Source organism: Eupeodes corollae, chromosome 1, assembly GCF_945859685.1.
Source record: "Eupeodes corollae chromosome 1, idEupCoro1.1, whole genome shotgun sequence".
NCBI classification, from domain to species: Eukaryota; Metazoa; Arthropoda; class Insecta; order Diptera; family Syrphidae; genus Eupeodes; species Eupeodes corollae.
This window is the reverse complement of record NC_079147.1, coordinates 298,264,242-298,284,894: the sequence shown is the minus strand read 5'-3', so window position 1 is coordinate 298,284,894 and position 20,653 is coordinate 298,264,242. Positions and strand designations below refer to the sequence as shown.

General features: G+C 36.4%; 2 protein-coding genes across 4 annotated transcripts in view; one reads left to right on the top strand and one right to left on the bottom strand.

Annotated features, from left to right (window-relative positions):
- The window catches only part of LOC129941300 (protein O-mannosyltransferase 1), a 51,636-nt gene extending 37,680 nt beyond the window's left edge, over nucleotides 1-13,956 (bottom strand). Inside the window, exon 1 of the mRNA XM_056049896.1 lies at nucleotides 13,804-13,956. The gene's annotated coding sequence lies outside the window, so the exon portion shown is untranslated. The remainder of the gene's footprint in view (nucleotides 1-13,803) is intronic.
- On the top strand, nucleotides 240-20,653 carry LOC129941301 (zinc finger protein 1). 3 transcript variants are annotated; one of them, XM_056049900.1, is made up of 4 exons: nucleotides 240-395; nucleotides 17,338-17,865; nucleotides 17,931-18,079; nucleotides 18,143-20,653. In XM_056049900.1, the coding sequence occupies exons 2-4, from the start codon at nucleotides 17,376-17,378 to the stop codon at nucleotides 19,115-19,117; spliced, it is 1,614 nt and encodes a 537-aa protein (XP_055905875.1). In that variant the 5' UTR covers nucleotides 240-395; nucleotides 17,338-17,375; the 3' UTR covers nucleotides 19,118-20,653. The 3 variants fall into 3 exon arrangements, with proteins under 3 accessions (XP_055905875.1, XP_055905873.1, XP_055905874.1); XM_056049898.1 differs by lacking the exon at nucleotides 240-395 and adding an exon at nucleotides 9,957-11,972; XM_056049899.1 differs by lacking the exon at nucleotides 240-395 and adding an exon at nucleotides 12,018-13,818.

Here is a 20,653-nt window from a genome sequence, read left to right as displayed (position 1 = left end):
ACGATTTCAAGGATATTTCTTTTGGGGAGCGTCCGTCGTCGTCTATACCTACATACATATAGTTGAGAAAGAAGTGGTGAAGAGAAAGGATGAGCGGTAATGGTGATGGTGATAGTGATGGTGATGGTGACGGTGTTTGTTAGGTTCTAGTTCTATGCCTCTGTGCCTGTGGTAGAGTTTGAGTTTGAGTGTACGTTTTATACGAGAAGGACGAGTAAGAGCATAGTTTTAGTTTTCAGTTTTGTAGTATAAGCATAAGCTTAAAGGAGGTATACCTCTAACCTAACCTCCTAATGGTGGAAAGAGAAAATCTAGTGTTGTGTATAAAAGCCCAAGGATATCGTATATGGTGGTGCTGTTCGATTGAGTAAAATTTTGTTGGAATAGGTTGCGGGGTAGGTACCTTTATCTATATATGTATCTACACATTTTCAAATATTCTATATCTATGCATCCTTATTTTAAATTATGACTTTTCTAATACTTATTTAATAAGAAAGTGATGCTGATGTAAGGGAATTTTCGTCAAGTTTTGGAAATTGTAAAATTTGTAAAAGTTTTTAAGATTCAAAGTCAATATTATTTCGAGACCATTTATTTTTTAAATGATTGACTAAAATAAATGGGGCACACAAGTTTAATATTTTTAATTTTAAGAAATAAGTTTATTTTAGACTTTTTTTCAACTTTTAATAATAAATCATCATAAGCAATATACAGGGTTGGGCATAAACACCTGACACATTTTTAGGACCCCTGGCACCCTATCGAGACGCGAGATATTAGTGGTTGCGAGAAGGGAAAGTAGACGGTTGAACGTTTATTTTTTTTTAGTTGTTCAGTGTCAACATGGAAAAGTGGACTGCTCCGCAGCGTGCGCTCGAATTAAATCCTCGTGATCCAGTCGCGTCGCGGAATACGGTTAAGGTATGGATTAAAAACTTTCGGGAAACGGCCCAGACTAATAAAAAGGAACCTGGCGTCCGATCACGGTGCGCACACCAGAAAACGTTGATCGAGTTAGGAGTGCTTTACAGAAAAGTCCTCTCCGTTCGGCCGTAAAAATTCTCAAGCGTTGAAAATTTCTCGCCGATCTGATGGTGCCACCTGCCATACCTCACGAGTTACGTTGGAATTCCTACGCAAGCACCGTTTAATCTCTCGCAGCACCGAGTTTCAGTGGCCGCCCGGTTCGCCAGATTTATCCGTCTGTGACTACTTTTTGTGGGGTTATCTGAAGCAACGTGTCTACATCAATAAATCACGTACCTTGGACCAACTTAGGACGAATATGGAGACCGAAATCGGGAATATATCGTTTGCAATTTTACAAAAACTTTTCAAAAAATTGGAAAAACGGCTCGAAAATTGTATTGAACGAAATGGTCATCATTTGAACGATGTGATTTAAAAAAAATTAATCAAAAAATCATCTGTTTACTTTTATTTGCTTCAAACCCGACCTCTTAATGTTTTGATGCCGCTGAGGGTCCTTAAAATGTGTCAGGTTCTTATGCCCAACCCTTTACTTCAACGCCTTTAGTTAGTGGCAGACAAATAGACACCAATGAAAACGAAAGTTTTTCTTTGATCTTCAATACGATAAAACAACGGGTTGGGTTCGAAGTCCTGTATGGATTATAATACTGTATTTAAAATACTGTATCTCAAAATACTGTATTTCATAATACTGTATGTACAAAATACTGTATGATCAAAATTCTGTATCTTTAAACTCTGTATACCAAAATTCTGTATTTCAAAATGCTGTAAATAGGCTGACAATTAAAAATCGTTTTGATAATGTAAAAAAGTGCGCACTTTTTGAGATACAGTATTATCAGATACAGTATTTTGACAACACAGCATTTTGAGTTACAGAATTTTAACCATGCAGTATTTTAAGATATTGCATTTCGACCCAAATCGAATTCGAAATCAAATCAAAGTTATTTACATATGTGAATTTTCAATCCTTACTATAAAGAGTAATGGATTCCACATTCACTGATAATTTCCCATAAAAAATAATTCCTCTTTAAAATTATAATTTTTTGAAACAATTAAGTGTCATTTTATTATTTTTGTAAAACAACTCAATCTTTGTTAAAGTTAATAACAATATTTTGTATAAAGTAAAATAAATTTAAAGGACACATATAATACCCGTGTTTTTTTGGCATTCTGTAAATAGTATAGTAGAAAATTCCAAAGAAAACCCATCGGCAGTAGCCAGATTTTTGTATTTAAAAATTGGTACTAGTGAAAGAAGACCTGTCAGAATAATAATAAAAACAAACACAAATAGAAGAAAGTTTTGTAAAAATCAAAAGTTAAAATTAACTTCAGTAAAAAAAATTACTAAAACTAATAAAATTGACAATTTTCAAGAAGAAATGTTAAGAAATTGTCTGGAAATTGAGATTCTATAAAAAAAAGATCATTAAACAATTGCTTTAAGGAGGGGGTTTGTTCGTAAACTACTACATTAACATGTGGTGTTGAAGTGGGTTGAAGATCGACTCACTTCTTTATATACCTGAATTGAGTTGAACCGAGCTTGATTCGACTCGATGCGGGTCGGGGATAGGAGTCGAGTCAAAATTTGTAAAGAAATGATAATGCATTATGGTATGTTTATGCTGCTCAAATTTGGTCCGTTATGCTGCTCAAATTTGGGGAATAGAATAATTTGAAGGGGTTTTAAAATGTCACCGAAATTTTCTGAAAAAAGAATGTTTCATCTACCAAGAAACACCCCAAATTATGCATTATATCTTGAAACAGGGTTGCCTAAGATTTTTACTAATACCCTGAAGTTTCAAGCAGACTACATTTTAAAAACTTCAGTAACCTAGACTCCTTAAAAGAACAACTTTACTAATTAATACTAATAAATAAAGACTACACTCGTAACTCATTGATTGAAGAAGCACGACAATCTGAAAGCAGAATTATATATTCACAATTAAATTATCACCTCTGCAGTAACAACTACTTTCAGGATAACCTTATCTACGTAGAAATATCGCTGCTGTTGAAATCGAGATGTTAGCTCATCTACCTTAACGGCAGTCCATACTGTGGTACGCTGTGCAACATAAAGGCCAAAGAAGACAACTTTCATTTTATAAGCATTTGTTCAATCTTCAAACACCTAAGAATTGCATATCAAGGAAAGGAACGTTTTACAATGATGGAAACATTACACATTTTAAACGGAAGAAACTGGAAAGATTTGTGTAATTTTCTTAAATCTATTATTAAATACAGAAATTTGTTAATGACTGATTATATGTGAAGTTAAATTTTCCTTTTTATTATGACGGCTAAGCCAAAGCTATCTAAAATTCATAACCATAATACTTAAACTTTGTAACCAAAAAATTGTACTAATATAATGAATTACTGAAAACTATTCAATTCTTGATTGTTTAATACGAATCAAACTATCTAACTTGCATTTCATAAGAAACATCGAAACATCATTTGCCTTTTAGAAAGTCCTGTCAAACTTAATCATTTTTAAATTTTCTTGTGCGGTGGAAACACCAAAAAGATTTATTTAATCTACATTTTTGGTGGAAACAGAGCAAAACTTAAGTAACTTTTCTATTGTTTTCTCTTGTGAAATAAGCCTCATTAGTCCAATTTCATTAACAAAACTAAATAACGCCAACAGTAACAGATTGATTTTTTCCCAAATGGAAAGCACATGATTCCAAGTTACAACTACTCAACGGACGCAGCCATCGAGATACAAATGCAATATCAATCGTACCAACATTTCAGAACAAAATCACATAAGATCCATTCGAGACTTGTATAAATGCCAAACCCCATCCATAGTAAGATTCTACTTTAACTTTTATCGGTAGTATTCCTACTGCGGATATTGTTTTTGTTATTCGTGTAAAATCCTACTATACTATGGATAGATTTTTCAACAAAACACGGGTCGAGATTCAATTTTTACCAATTTTCAGCAGGCAGCTTTACAATTGACCACAAACTAATATCTCTTGTAAGGAAATCTCGCTTTTTAAAATTTCCCTTCAGAAAATCCCGCTTTTTCAAAATTTCGCATTATTAAAACATCGCATAACAAAATCTAGTTCTTTCAGAAAAAATTTCGAGGTATCAAAAATACTCATAGGCATTTTAAGGCAGTGCAAGATTATAACTTCCGAGATTTTAATTTGCAAGATCCTAATGTTGCGGGTTGTTATTATGAGAGATTTTGTAAGGTTTTGAAAGCGAGGTTTCGTAATGCCAAATTTTAAAATGCGCTCAATCGTGCCCAAACCTTTTCAGCACAATTTTCTTCGTTTTATTAAAAAACAACGAAAAAAGGAATCAAATGTTTACAAAAACCTTTCGTATAAAAGCGGGTTATCTATTTGGTGGTTTCAAAAGTAAAGGGCTGGAATTCGACGTCTGTCGAACTAAGTTGATAAACCAATTTATTTTTCAGTTGAAAGTCTGACACATTATGGCGTATTTCGCATTTGGATCTACAGCTAAATCCATATAACACCGTCGTTGATACGTCGAATGGTGCTTGAAAAACGGGTGGTGGACGGCGATCTTTCGAAAACAAATTTCTTTAACGACCTCCAGCGACCGAAGCACATTTATCACTCGGTGGGTATGTTAATAAACAAAATTGTATTAGGGGTTGCGAGAATGGCATTACATACACAAAAAGTAACTGTTTGGTGCGCTCTTTGGTCCGGAGTTGTGATTGGACCTTACTTCTTCGAAAACCACGATGGAACGACTGTCACCTTCAATTTTGAGCGTTATGCTCTTATGATAGGTAAGGTTAGGTTAGGTTAAAGTGGTTGCGGATTCATAATCCACACACTTAGGCCAAAAGAAAAGGCTCATTCTGATACCACATGAATCTAGAGAGTTACTTCCCACTAGTGAAACCATTTTGAGCTTTTTATAAAGCGAAGAAGATATTTGATATCCTTTTTACTTAGTTCACTGGGATTATCAAAAGAGTATTCTCCCAGATGAAGTTTGAGTCTTAATGAAGATAGTTTCCTTTTTTTCCTCGTCTATACAGCTCCTGCAGAAGTCATTTGAGGCTACACTAAGTCGTATTGCGTGTCTGCCTATAAGACAGTGTCCCGTAAGGACACCTATTAGGGAGCTAATATGAAGTCTGCTTTGAGATAACAATTCTTTAGAACGCTTTAGGTCCAGTGAAGGCCATATGAGTTTTGTGGCTGCGCACGTTGATAAAGTGTGCCACATAGAGTTTGCTATCGTAAGAGCTGCTTCTTTTAGCAGAAGTTTACATGTAGCTATAGGTCTTCTCCCTTTTAGGAGAAATAGGTATCCTGGTGATGTCTCTGTGGCCCTTGTGGATGCTACGCCATCTCCATAAGAGACGATCACCGTCAATGGATTTGATAGCAGCCTGACTATCAGAGAAGATGCGGATATCAGGAGTTGATATCAAGTTTTCTCTTATCCAGTAGAGAATCTCTTTGATCGCTAAAATTTCCGGTTGGAAGACTCTACAATGATAAGAGAGGCGGAATGAGATGCTTAGATTCAGCTTTTCTGAGTACACACCACTACCAACTCCCTCATTTGTCTTTGATCCATCTGTATAAAAATGAATGCTTTTGTCATCTAGGAGCTTTTTGTCTTATAAAGGTTCAAAATAATGGAGTGCCCACATTGTTGTTGGTCCATTGAGATGAGGCGTTGAGTTTTATAGCTGTCCTCGCTGCCACTTTTTTGCTAAATATGTCGAGGGGTGTCAGATGGAGGAGAGTGTCTAACGCTGCTGAGGGTGTGGTTCTTAATGCCCCGCTTATGCAGAGACATGCAGTGCGTCTGCTGAGTTTGTCGGAGTATGTGACTTTCTCCAGTGCAGTCCACCATACTGCAACCCCGTACATAAGTATTGGTCGGATGGCCGTCGGTCTTATGATAACCGACTATTTTTTTACCTGCTATGAAAGAATACGACTTGAAAAATATGTGATTTCAACAAGACGGTGTGGGAGAAATTTCCTGGCCGCGTAATTTCTCGTCGCGTCGTGGTGATATCAACCTGGCCTTCAAGATCATGGTATTTGACACTGCTGCACTTTTTCATATATTATGCATATAAATCTTTAACTCTTGAGCACTTAAAAACAACATTCTTCAAGTTTTGGCTGAAATACCGCCCAATTAGTTTAAAAAAGTGGTCGAAAATTAACTCAAAAGAATCGATGCTTGCAACAATTCGCGTTGTGGTCCGTTAAATGCTTTTGTGTTTCACACAGAATGTCAACGTTCATGAAATAAAATATTTTATACACAAATGTTTTATGTACGTTTACTTTTGAAACCGCAAAATGAACATAAATTTAAAGCTTTAATTTAGTGTGAGCATATTCGGGTCGGAAAAATCAATTCTTAAAAATTTCAATTAATATTTCAATTGGGTTCCTATTTTTTCTTAAAGAAAAACTGCCAAATCTATTTTCTAAAAATGTTCCTAAATGAAAAAACTTTATTTTTGATTGGGAGGGTTTTGGATTTATTAATACCCTCAACATGTTGTTAACTTTTAAACACAGTGCAATTGTTAGGAAAATATGAAAGGATTTAAGAGGAGGTACTGGTGGACATTAGTCTACAAATGTTGAATTTTAAAAGAGTTCGGTAAAGCATTCCACATTCCCGATGAGAGGTTAAGTTCAAAATTGAGATCAAGGGTAAACTGTTGAGTATTCCTAGAAGTGCGAGTATTACGGTGATATCGAATATGTGATCATTCTATCGGGTGATTTTTTTGAGGTTAGGATTTTCATGCATTAGTATTTGACAGATCACGCGGGATTTCAGACATGGTGTCAAACAGAAAGATGCTCAGTATGCTTTGACATTTCATCATGAATAGACTTACTAACGAGCAACGCTTGCAAATCATTGAATTTTATTACCAAAATCAGTGTTCGGTTCGAAATGTGTTTCGCGCTTTACGTCCGATTTATGGTCTACATAATCGACCAAGTGAGCAAACAATTAATGCGATTGTGACCAAGTTTCGCACTCAGTTTACTTTATTGAACATTAAACCAACCACACGAATGCGTACAGTGCGTGTTGCTGAAGACCGTGAAATGTCGATTCGTCGCCGTTCGCAGCAATTGGGTTTGTGTTATTCGACCACATGGAAGATTTTACGCAAAGATCTTGGTGTAAAACCGTATAAAATACAGCTCGTGCAAGAACTGAAGCCGAACGATCTGCCACAACGTCGAATTTTCAGTGAATGGGCCCTAGAAAAGTTGGCAGAAAATCCGCTTTTTTATCGACAAATTTTGTTCAGCGGTGAGGCTCATTTCTGGTTGAATGGCTACGTAAATAAGCGAAATTGCCGCATTTGGAGTGAAGAGCAACCAGAAGCCGTTCAAGAACTGCCCATGCATCCCGAAAAATGCACTGTTTGGTGTGGTTTGTACGCTGGTGGAATCATTGGACCGTATTTTTTCAAAGATGCTGTTGGACGCAACGTTACGGTGAATGGCGATCGCTATCGTTCAATGCTAACAAACTTTTTGTTGCCAAAAATGGAAGAACTGAACTTGGTTGACATGTGGTTTCAACAAGATGGCGCTACATGCCACACAGCTCGCGATTCTATGGCCATTTTGAGGGAAAACTTCGGAGAACAATTCATCTCAAGCAATGGACCGGTAAGTTGGCCACCAAGATCATGCGATTTGACGCCTTTAGACTATTTTTTGTGGGGCTACGTCAAGTCTAAAGTCTACGCAAATAAGCCAGCAACTATTCCAGCTTTGGAAGACAACATTTCCGAAGAAATTCGTGCTATTCCGACCGAAATGCTCGAAAAAGTTACCCAAAATTGGACTTTCCGAATGGACCACCTAAGACGCAGCCGCGGTCAACATTTAAATGAAATTATCTTCAAAAAGTAAATGTCATAGACCAATCTAACGTTTCAAATAAAGAATCGATGAGATTTTGCAAATTTTATGCGTTTTTTTTTTTTAAAGTTCTCAAGCTCTTAAAAAATCACCGTTTATAAGAGGTGACCTGTCTTACACATACCGAGTACGGAAAGTTGATTAGATTCCTGAATGAAAGTGTCACTCATGGATAACGGCATCGGTGGTGGGTTATGACTGGAAACAGCATTGAGCTATTGAAGTATTAAATTCTACACGGTCCTCATTGGACAATGCTGTCGATATCTTATAATAAGCTGCCGATCTAGAAACTAATATGAAAAGCTGAAAGTATTGTCATCAGCGAAACAGTTTAATGGATTCAAATTATCAGACAAGAGATCGTTTATGAATATGAGGAAGAGAATAGGAGACAAAATGGAGCCTTGTGGGACACCAGCATTTATTTTATGAGTTTCAAATTTAAAAGGAAATTTTTAATCCAAAGAAGAAAAGATTGATCAATACCAAAAGTACGCATCTTCTATGAGAGAACTTGGTGCCAAACTCTATCAAATGCCTTTGAAATATCAAGTGCGATAATCTCACTTTATCCAAAACGATGTAAAAATGTGTTCCTCTGTTCGGTGAGATAAACCATGAGATCACCAGTGGACCTGATGCTACAAAAGCCATACTGCAGGTCATTAAAAAGCTTTCGTTCTTCGAGATATTTCTTAAGCTGATAATTAATCAGCGTTTCCATGATATTAGAGAGAAGGGACTCGACTATATTTGAAGGGGAAGGAGGATTCACCTGCAAAAATGGTGTTTTCTATCCGTTCGGAAGTATGGGAAAGCTAAGCTATTCAAAAGCCCTTTTGTAAGTCATTGTTTTTGAGTTTTCCATAAGCTAAATTTGTTTAGTATTGAAGCTTTTCTTCAATATACACGTCAGTAAAGTAAAAAGCTGTCGTATTAAGAGTGATGATAAACCTAAAGGGTATTTTAAGACATTGTTGCATATGTACACAAGAAACTGATTGTTGGGTGTGTTTTAAGGTTTATAATAATTGGTATACGTATTTTTTTAAAAACTGTACTCACCAAAACGTTAAAGTCAATAGTGAACGCTATAGACCCTTAGAGGAAAACATTCACAGCATTACTGCAGATATACGGCCAAAAATGTTAAAAAAGATCATCGTTAATTCAACCTCAAGGTAAGAATATAGACATATGCCAGAAATCATATTTAAATTTTGATGCTAGAAGATTACCTTTAAAAAGAAAGTAAATTTCATTTCAATTTTAAAAATCAGTCTTTTTATATTTCAAAGTTCTCTTTGAAGATTTATTGAGATTGACGAGATTTTTAAAATGTTAATAAATTATACTATTTAATAATTAAAATTTATAGCCATCAGATTATTGTCCTTAGTTCTGTTTGTTTGTTTAAAAAATAGTTTTTAAATATTAATCAATGTTACGATACAAATTTGTTCATAAATATATTTTGCTTAAAGTCCACTTTTCTGAAAAACCTTTATTCCCACCATCAAAGAATAAAAACTCCCTATTTAACTTGACATTGTAACCTAAAGATTTTCTTTTTCACCCAATTAGGTACCACCAAAGTATTCCTTTCGCGGGCCCACATTATTCAGTATTTCAAGCCTTCGTCTTCTTCGAATTCATCCCACATTCGCACGGCAACACTTATCATACACTCAAAGTGTCTCAAAATATCCCATCCTATCTATGTACCTTCCAATTCTAACGAAAGTCGTTTTGATTCAAAAGAAACAACTTTATTTTCCAATCCCCGTCCCCAACCCCTTTCAAAGCAAACTCTATACGAGACAAGAGGACTAAGAATTGCATCAAAATGCATAATATTGCAACACGATACACAACACTAAACCTACCTATACCTACATACATAGAAAAATGAAACAAAAATTAACTATCTCTCTCTATAAGTTGTATATATATTTGTAGATAACGGTATACAAAAATACATACATACATATATAAATAAAAATGTATCAAAATGCATAAAACCCCCCCATACATACATATACAAATGTGACAAATGCCAATAGGGATCCATACCACCATCATCGCTGGTGCATGCGCCTGCTTTCAACTTTCAACCCAAGGCACAAAGATTCTCGCACCAAAACACAGACACAAGCATACAAAACAAAAATACAAAAACAAATTCAACAAAAAAAACACAAAAACTCTCCGACTTTGACTCGATTCTCAAAAAGCCCAACTTCCAATACCCTCCTCCAATGCTATAGCCGAACGAGATATTTCCTAAAAATATACTAAAAACCCTCGTAAAAAACACAAAATTCCACCACACAAAAATTCCGTATACAAAAATGTATCTCCCTTATGGCTATAGTCCTTTGCATACCACCCCTCCCCCCCTACACCCTTAACAACATCCTCGTGCCGTCATATCCATCCAGTGATTTAATATTTTTGTCTCGCTCTCAATTGTTTTGCAATAACAAAAATAAATAAAAACAGCCAGCTGAAACAGCACGATAAAGGACCAAATAGCTCTAAATGATACCAAATACGAGTCCTTGCAAAAAACTGAACACTGCACATCCCCCCCATTGCACCGTCTCTCTAATCGTTCCACCACCGTGCCACGTCGCGCCGCGCCGTATAGACCGAACACATAACAAAAAATTGATTGTATATGGTTTGTAGTTAGGGTATAAAAATAGGGAAGGAATAAAAAAAGCCTCGTCATACAGCAAAAAAGGACTCCCCATCATCAAATACACAAAGCAAAAACAAAAAAAGAAGAACGAAGCAAAAAACACACAAATCGAACTCGAACCCCAACACACAGACACACATACAGCAGCCGCCCTGCCACCCCTCAACACCGCACAGCACAATCGACATCCCTAACAACAGCCCCCCACAGAAAACAGTCCAATTCGGGATTGACTGGAGTGTGGAGTGTGGCTCCGTATACCAAATACCGAATACCGAATACCGTATAGCAAACAAACAATAAATTTTCTTCCTTTTCAACAACCAAAAAGGATCTCTCAGTGCTGTGTTTCGTTGCGAGTGTACAGCCAAAGCCAACGCCAAAGCTAAAGCCAAAGCCATAGCCAGCCACCTTCTACCTTCTTTTTGTGGAACACACATCTCGCTCTCTATAAAAATATACACGCTACATATACATTTTTTCCTTTGCTGTGCTTAAAAGAAAAAGGGGAGGCGAAAAAAAATCACCGTATCCTTTTTTCCCGAGAAACAACTACGACGAGCGACGACGACGAGTAGAAATATAAAAACGCCACCGCAACACTCTCCAAAATTCAGGACGAAAGGACGAAAAAATTTATTGGGACAAAGAAAAAAAAAAAACCAGAAACTCCTACACCTCGACTCGAACTCGACTACTCTCTTTGCCGGTTCTTTGAAATCCTTTATTTTTCGTTTTCGACCACGGCCAACAACATTCGGGGAGATCTTTTTTCATCCTTCGTCCTTTCTACTCTACTCCACCTCACTTTGACGTCTTCCGCTGCTTTTTGCCCATATTTACACGCCCGCCGCGAGTGGTACGAAAATAAAAGAAGAAAATAGTTCAAAAAAATTAACCAAAAAAAGAAAAACCCATAACACACAGAGATACCTACAGTCGTCGTCGTGTTGTTGGGTTTCGTCCTGGATGAATTTTTGTTTTGTTTTTTTTTTTATTTATTTTTTCAAGGATTGTGTGCTCTACGAACGTATTATTCTGTCTTCGGGTTTTCGGGAAAGTGTCGCACGACGGCGAAAGTTTTTTTTTTCATCTCTGGTTTCGAAAGTGGGTGGTGGACGAGGACGACCCACCATTTTATTAGTACAAAGGACATCAGCTGTAAATGGGAGTTGAATAAGGATAAACGGCTATACGTGGAGTGGAAGTGGAGTACGAGAAGCACCAGAAGCATCACCATCAACATCACGAGGAATAAACAAAACGACGACGTGAAATTCCTTTGAACATTTTTGGTGGTAAGTACCTACGATACGAAATATATGAATATGTACCTATAGGGACGACCAACTCACGACGAACGGGCGACAGGTCGAGTGAAAACGGCAAATACTCGTACGTACAACTCTCTTTGCAGAGAAGTGGGTATAAATCAATATCCTGCAGTGCGTCCTCTGCTGTAGATATTCATAGCTGCATAGCATACAATCTAGCGTAGAGTTTATACCTACCTACGTTACGCGAAACTTTCGCTTAAAATGCGAATACGAATGCGAATGGAAGCCACCACTGTGGACGATATCATTACCCATCGCATGCATGTGTTTCCTGCGTGCCAACATCCTATATGCGAGCCAGGAGGACCCAGGACCACGAAATCAGATTTGCTTAATCCCCATCGCAGTACCCGGAAGGCGTCGGTCGTCGTCATCGTCGTTTCGTTTCGTTGGTCACCTTCACCTTCCTCGGCGTTCTCACTCTCTCTCTCTCTTTTCCCCTTGTTCGTTCACAAAACACCATCATCCAACAAAGCATAAAAGCACCTATCGGTATCAGGATGTGTACTACAAGTCTACAAGCCTAGGATCCCCGTGTGAAAGTGAAATCGATTTGCCCGTTTTTCGGGAAGCAACACACAATCGTGTCGTCGTCGTCGTCGTGCGATGGTGCATCATCATATCCATCCGTTGTGCCGTTTTGCCGTTTTGTGCCATTGCCGCACCGCTGAGCCGCCATCGCAACACCCAACCCATGCCACTGCACATCACTACCGCACCGCCAAAAGGATATCGTCAAGTGAAAGGATCAAACACAGTTTATGGGGGATGTAGGAGCAGGTGTGCGCTCGCCATAGCACAGCCATCTTGTTCCAAAACTCACATTCACTCACAGAAAACACATACTCGTATACACACAGCCACATCAAGGATATACACACTACTCTGCCACACTGTCTGTCAGCCCCACCCCTTCTTCAACTTCTGATATTGCTCTGCAGCTTCTGCAGCCTACTTTCTGACAGACAAATAGTCCCCCAAACTGTACAATTTTCACTCTCCACATGTAGTTTTTTCGCGTTCTTTAGCAATTTTTATCCTTATCCTTGCGAAAAACAGACGGAAAATAAAAATCACCCAATCCATACGTTAAATTTTTTAGCAGTTCTTTTTTTTTTTCGTCCACCCACTTTTCAAGGACCCCAACTCTCGCACTATTCTACGTTACGATACGATACGGTGGTGGCGGGCGGTGGCGACAATACCAACAACGCCTCCTCTTCTGAGGCCCTCAAACCTCAAACCTCGATGCGTCAGGCGAGGTGGTTGTCTTTTTACTACCCTATCTTCACCTCACATCACCACACAGAAAACAAGGGGGAACCAGTCCCCTTTTTATGCGATACTTTTACCCGGCTCAGGAGTTAACTCAGTCCTTTCCGTCCGGGGACGGGTTTGTTTGGCAGTTCAATTCTGTGTAACGTGGGGTTAAAAGCAGGTACTGCATTAACGGTCGTGGCGAGTCTTTTCGTGAGTGTTACAGGGCAAGGAAGAAATAGTGGGTTTTATTTTTTGTTTTCACTGCATTCAAGTTGCATCGTTCTTGTCGTTGTCGTTGTCGGACTACTTAAAAAATAAAATTTAACACCCAACCACACTTCTTTAAAAATACAAAATAAAAAGAGGTCCTTTTTTCAATTGATTTGTTGGCTTTACATTCACTTACTGTTTACTGCGTTGTCGTCGCACACAACTCGGATACTCGTATTTAATTAAATAAATATTAAAATTGTGTTCCTTTTTCGATCAAAAACAAAAAAAATAAAACATGGATACGATGAATTATACTCACAGGACCAAAGGAAAGGTGTGTGTGTTAATTGTCAAATATAAATATTGAAATTCAAATTGAATTTATATTAATTTTCATACGATAAATTGTTGTTTTTAAAAAAAATAAAAAACACAAACAACAAATTAAGTTAAATAAATCAAATCCTTTTCGAGGATATTTTAGTTTGACGTTTGTATCGGTTTTGTCTTCATGTGCATACATTTTCTTGTGTTGAATTGGAGTCTATCTCTATACGAGTAGGTTTTGAAAACAATGACAACTCTTCTAAAGCGCATGTCCTTATTTATGGCAAATGTTTTGATTATATACAAACACGAGTACAACATCATGACCAGGTAGTGAATATAATCCAGGCTGGGGTTGTATATACTTAATCTTAGAATATGGTTGTTTTTTGTTTTCCTGTTGACACTCCAACTTTGACAGAAGAAACAACTTTGTGTTGTTGTTGTTTCGAAGATTGTGTCCCGAAATAAAAAATGCCTGTTGCGTTGTTCTCGCTTTTCGCATTCAATTACATTTTTTTAAGATGGTAAATATTTTGATTGAGTTCCCAGAAGGACGAATTAGAGTGACTGCAAAGGATATGGAAAGTGTCATAAAATCTATACTAAAATTATTTTGTTGAAGCATTTATGGATTTATAAAGGTTTTGGTGAAAAAAGTGCGTTTACACCATAAACTACTAAAGTGAAATATGTAAAACTTTTTATTGAAAACACTTACAAATATTATGATATTGACAAAACAAGTGTTGCTAAAAGCATCCATTTCGGGAGACAATCAATAATTTGACTTTTGTAATTTGTAGACAAAATATTTCTAAATTAATCTTCTTATCAGAGAACAAGTCGTCTTTTATCTATTTTAAAAATAATGTAAGTGGAGCTTAAAGTGTGAAAATCTAAGAATTCAAGGCTTAAGCTACTATTACACTTCAATTTTCTGACGTCACAATTAGTCCCAAGAATGTCACTTCGTTTAGTTGCCAATGAAAAATACTGGGCAGGCAAGTTTCTAGCATCTGATTGGCCAGCTGCCAAAAAACTGCCTTTCAATTAAAGCAACTTTATTGGAAACTGGACTGGAAAGTTTGTCAAGAAAATTTTCTCTTACTATCAAGTGAACTTATGTCAAACTGACAATCGATCATGTTCTTTTTGCTAATTGAAAGTTGGACTTAATTTCTCCACGATTTATTTATTTTTGGCACAATTTCAATTAATATTTTGTGTAAAAGATTTTCTAGACAAATTGGAAAAGAAATAACTTGACTGCAATTAAAGTCCCTTATGTTGTCTGAACCTGCCTACTGTCATTGCGTTGACGGGTACATTGACACTTGCCTTGACATATATTTTTGAGTGAACGCATTGATAATGTTGTTCTTGAGCCTGTAGTGTCACAGTTTTGTAAGACTTCTCTTTGGAACTGACAATTTTTATATCTGGTCAAATCATTATTGACAATTATAATGAAGTTGACAGATGGTATACTTTTGTTGGAAAATTAAAAATTTAAAGATTCTGGTAAATTCTGTTTAGATACTGTAAAGCGGCCGATAGAAATCACACTTGTTTGCACACCGGTGTACCCGTTGTGGCTCGCCACAAAGGAACACCAAATCGTAGACTTACTTACTTAAGGTGGCGCTACAGTCCTGTGTGAACTAGGGCCTCACCCAACAAACTTCTCCATAGAGCTCGGTCCCTAGCTAGATGTCTCCAGTTTCGCGCTCCAAGTTGGGTGAGGTCACCTTCCACTTTACCACTCAATTGCTTTCTTAGTCCAAAGAAACAGCGGTTAGGAAGAGTTATTCTGCGTTTGATCTCAGCGCTGGTGTTGTTTTCTGCGTTTACAGCGGAGCCTAGGTAGACGAAGTCCTTGACTACCTTAAAGTTACATCTATCGATTGTGACGTTTTGACCAAAACATCGGTGTTGTATGTCCTTTCTAGACGACAGCATGTACTTTGTTTTGCCCTCATTAACCGTTAAACCCATTTTTGCCGCTTCTGCCTCAATACCTACCAAATCGTAGACACATACATGAATTCTGGAGGAAATCTCAAAGCTGAGGACAGATCAGAATGAGTGACGTTAAAGCTTGAAGATTTAATTGAAACAACAGCCATTCAAATGCAACTGAAAAGAATCTGACACCGAAAATCGGTGTCTGCTCAATCCAACACACAGACAAGTCTAAAAACATGTGCGGTGTCTATAGGTCGCTTGAGGAGTTGGCAACCATGACTTGGTTTTGCTCTGTCGATTCATTTTGATTTCCATAAAGTCAAAAATCAGTGTGCCACAGCCAACAAACCAAGGCTCGGCAATGTCGTGTGTGGGGAATGAACAAGCCAATTAGTTCTGTCTGATTACACAGTTTCAGCACACAATCTAAAAACTTCTTTCCAGCTATCTCAGTCTGTCTATTTTGATTTTCTCTAGTGTAAGTTTCCAACTTTGAAACAAAGAATAGTAGAAACAGTTTCTATTTTCTGAAATGGTTATCTGCCTACAAATGCCTTAATTTTAGTATTTAAAAAAATAAGTACATTTTTTGAGACCTAAATGAAAAATATGAATATAATCAATTTTTCAAATTGGCTTTTTAGCCAGTGTATGCTCAGCTTAATTAATTGTAAAAATGGAAAATAAATGTCAAAAGTAGAAGTCACAAAAACGTTATATTTTCAAAGTTATACGAGTCAATGCGTTAATAAGTATTTACTGACACTTTACACGTTGGCGGTACGTTGACAGCAAGAACTTTGACGTATATTTAACATTTTTATTTTTATTGCAGCCTCATCTTTGAAAAAATTTGCCGTTCACATTCACTGACGCCATTGAAATACAAATTATTATAAAGCCTTAAGTAATAAAAACTACGACACAAGTCAAAGTTTTACAACGTTTTTTCTTAAAACAGTTTTTTCTGCAAAAAGGGAACTTTTTTTCTAAAGTCAAAGATAAAAACAAAGCTTTTAAAATTTCTTTAAACTTACTTGGAAAAAGGTTAGACTTTATTTTTACAAGACATTCATACATACATATATAGGATATAATAGGATTTTAAATTAAAACGAATGCATAAACGTTAAACTTCATTTGATGTAGATGTCATGGCTGACATCTGTTAAATTCTTTAAAGACGATTTCGTTTGTCCGCCCAAATGGATCCAAATTTAATTCAACCGTTTCTTTAATACTTGGTGTAATATTTTGGTCAGTAGAGGAGAGAAAACCGAATCTTTATTAAAATAAAAGAATCAACCGCTTAAAAGATCGTTCACATGGAAACACTTTAACGTCAAATACTTTCTTATATTTGAAACTGTATTATTGAAAGATAGAAAAAATCCAAATGAGTTATATAGTGTGAAACAAAATAAGTTGATCGTTTGACATTTCGAATCAAGTGTTTACAATACCTTCTGTCATATGCCCCTAGTCAATAGATATCTAAAAATTATTTTATCCTAGGAAGATTCGTTAAGTTTTTACTCATTCATTTGTTTTCTTATAGATTTTCCTTGTGGCACCTTTTAATTATTGTTCTTCACTATGAACTTCACACCATTTGGGGGTCCTTTTCCCGGAACCATACCTGGAATACCACAATTCACATCAACATCAGCGCCACTGGTTACAACTGTAACCACAAATCAAGATACATCCAGTAATCGTTATCACAATTCAACAGCAGCTGTCAATATGACACATTTCAATCAACCCCTCCAAACGACAACAAGTACAATTCCTACGGCTAAGTTCCGCACAGAAGATGCCACAAATGCAGACAAGTACAACAATGGTCATCTGGTGACAACAGGATTGACGCAACAACAATATACAACAGCAAATCCCTATAACCAACAGACGGACGGTGATAAGCGCCTAGCTGTACCAACCATCTCCTATGCTCAGAATGCCCTAACTTCGACGACTGTTTCTGGAGTGACAGGTGGACATATCCAACAGGCGCCACAGGAACTAACACAAGATCTTTGTAATGCAATACTGCAACAGCAAAGTGTGGACACAAAGCGAGGAGGTAAAACCACAATCGACAACAAATGTCAAAATAAATCATCAATTGACATTTGACTTTTATTTCAGTGTTGCAGAATACAACGTGGCAGAGTCTGACTCCTGGAACAACAGTGGCGGACTATTTATCACATCTGCCTGCGAGTACCCTTCCACTGTCCCTTCATCATTTTTTAAAATACTCAGCCGAAACAATTAAGAAAGAAAATCAAAATGTAGTAAGTGCACACAGAGCTTAAATGTAAATTCTAAGCTTAACATACATTTCTTATTGATTTTAGGTACAAACAGCACCACCAATTGGACTAAGCACAATAACCATACCTCAGCACCAAGCTACAGCAAACCAGCTTGTGCCGCATCAGCAGCAGGGACAACAACAGCAGCAACAGCAACAACAACAACTTACAACGCAACAGCATCCTCAGCAAGTCACCTCAGTTAATGCATCGACTTCAACGGCAACAACAACGGGGACAACTACCAAGAAGAAAAAACGTAAGAAACACCCCAAGGAACGAAAACCCAAATTGCGTCCAGGTGAAATCCGTCTAACTACAGCCCTCGATGGCAGTACGCTCTATATGTGTCCCGAGTGTCAAGTAGCCTATCCGGAACAGGATCTCCTGGAACTGCATCTCGTGGGACATAATCTTGAGAGACGTTATATCTGCGATATTTGTAATGCCGCTCTAAAGCGGAAAGATCATCTAACGCGTCACAAACAGTCGCATAATCCTGAAAGACCTTTCATTTGTACGGTTTGTTTGAAAGCCTTCAAGAGAAAGGAACAGCTGAGTCTGCATTTTGTCATCCACTCGGGAGAGAAACGTCACATATGCATCGAATGCGGCAAGGGTTTCTATCGCAAGGATCACCTGCGGAAACACACTAGGTCGCACATAGCACGGCGCGTTAAGGCTGAGTTGAGTATGCAAAATCAAAATGGCGGAACTAGTATGTTGCAACCAAATGTAACAATACAGCAACAAGCACAAGCCGCAATGCAGCAACATCAACAGCAGCAACAACAACAACAGCAGCAACAACAACAGCAACAACAGCAGCAGCAGCAACAACAACAACAACAACAGCAACAAGCCCAGCAACAAACCAATCAACAGCAAGTTGTGCAACAACAACAGCAACATCAAATGCATCAGCAACAACAAATGCAGCAGCATCTCGGCCAAACACAACCAAATGTTGCACAGCAACATCAACAGCAACCACAACAAAATCAAATGATGAACTGAGGGTGCGAGAGGCAAAGCGGTCTTCAACCTGATGCCACCCTTGCCTCTATAATCGATGTAAGTAGAATCCTTAATGCCTCCAGGAATTTTGTTGATTAGTACATAATAGAATAAGAGATACAAAAAATACAAATTTTAGCCTAATTTTATAAAGAAACAAACAACGTCTCTGCATCTTAATATAAATTGTTCAAAGTTTTGTTAATTTTTAATGATTTTCGATGACATATGACAAAATATCCTAAGTCCTTCAGCACTTCACAATATAAATTGCTTTATATTAAGCACCTTCTGTCAGTTCTGATTGATTTGACAGTTGATCTATCAATGTGACATTAGCATAACTAAAAGTGTCTGGTTCAATTTAAATAAAACTTCAAAAAAATGTTTACTCAAAATATTCCAATGTGAACGACACCTTAAAAAATCGTATCTTTATGTGAGCTACTTCCTTTTCCTAATCAGAATTATTTTAATATTAACTAAAACGAGCTACTAATTGAGAGCAGTTTAATAACAAGTCATGAAAGAAACTTTTCTAACAGCTATTGCAACAAAAATAGTGAAGTTGGCACGCATTGTTACTTGTAGCTCATTTAGCCCATTTCGACTTTTGGTTAGAAATCATCTCTACTGCCTGTCTTCCGTCACTGTAAAAGTCAAAGTCATGCCCAGTCTCACTCCTTACTTAAAATTTAGTCCATTAAAGTTTCGCTGCCGCATAATCACTCTTCAGATTCAAAATTGTATATTTTATAGAACAAGAAAGGCCATGTTTATAAATTAACCTTATTTCCGTAATTCTCTTATTATTAAAAATTCCTTTAAAACTGTTATTTTATTTAATATGTGATAAAATACCTAAGAAAAAAAACAGAACAACAAAATAAAACAGATTTTTAATATGTAAAGCAATTGTTTATATATAATTTATTAATTAAATTGTGTAGAATAATTTTTATTTTTTTATAAATATTTTCAAATAAAATATACTTTATGCAATTAAAAAATGCACGAAAATAAAAACTAAACAAAAATAAAATTTATGTTCAAACACTCATATAACAAATAAAGTAAATTCAAATGCATATACACAAAACATATATTTTTATATTTAAATAAACAAAACAACAACAAATTGTATAAGTTCCACATTAATAATAAGCATTAGTCATAAATAAGCAATTTATTGATGTATTCATAAACTATGTAAATTTATATATAACAAACAAAAAATGAATGTTTACCTATAGGAATAATGTATTTTTACAACGCTAAAAATTAAAACAAAACAAAACAAAAACTATTAAATATTACTATAGAAAAAAATATTAAAAATATTATAATACTTAAGGACAAAGTATAACAAATCAAGAAAAAACTTAACAAATTACACGTAGAAATGGTTTAAAATAATATAAATTGAAAATACAAAAATGTAAAACAAATGGTGTGTAATTGTAAAGAAAACAAAAATAGATTTCGTGGCAAGGAAAGAAGTCGACAAAATAAATATTTTTTAAATTAAATTTTAAA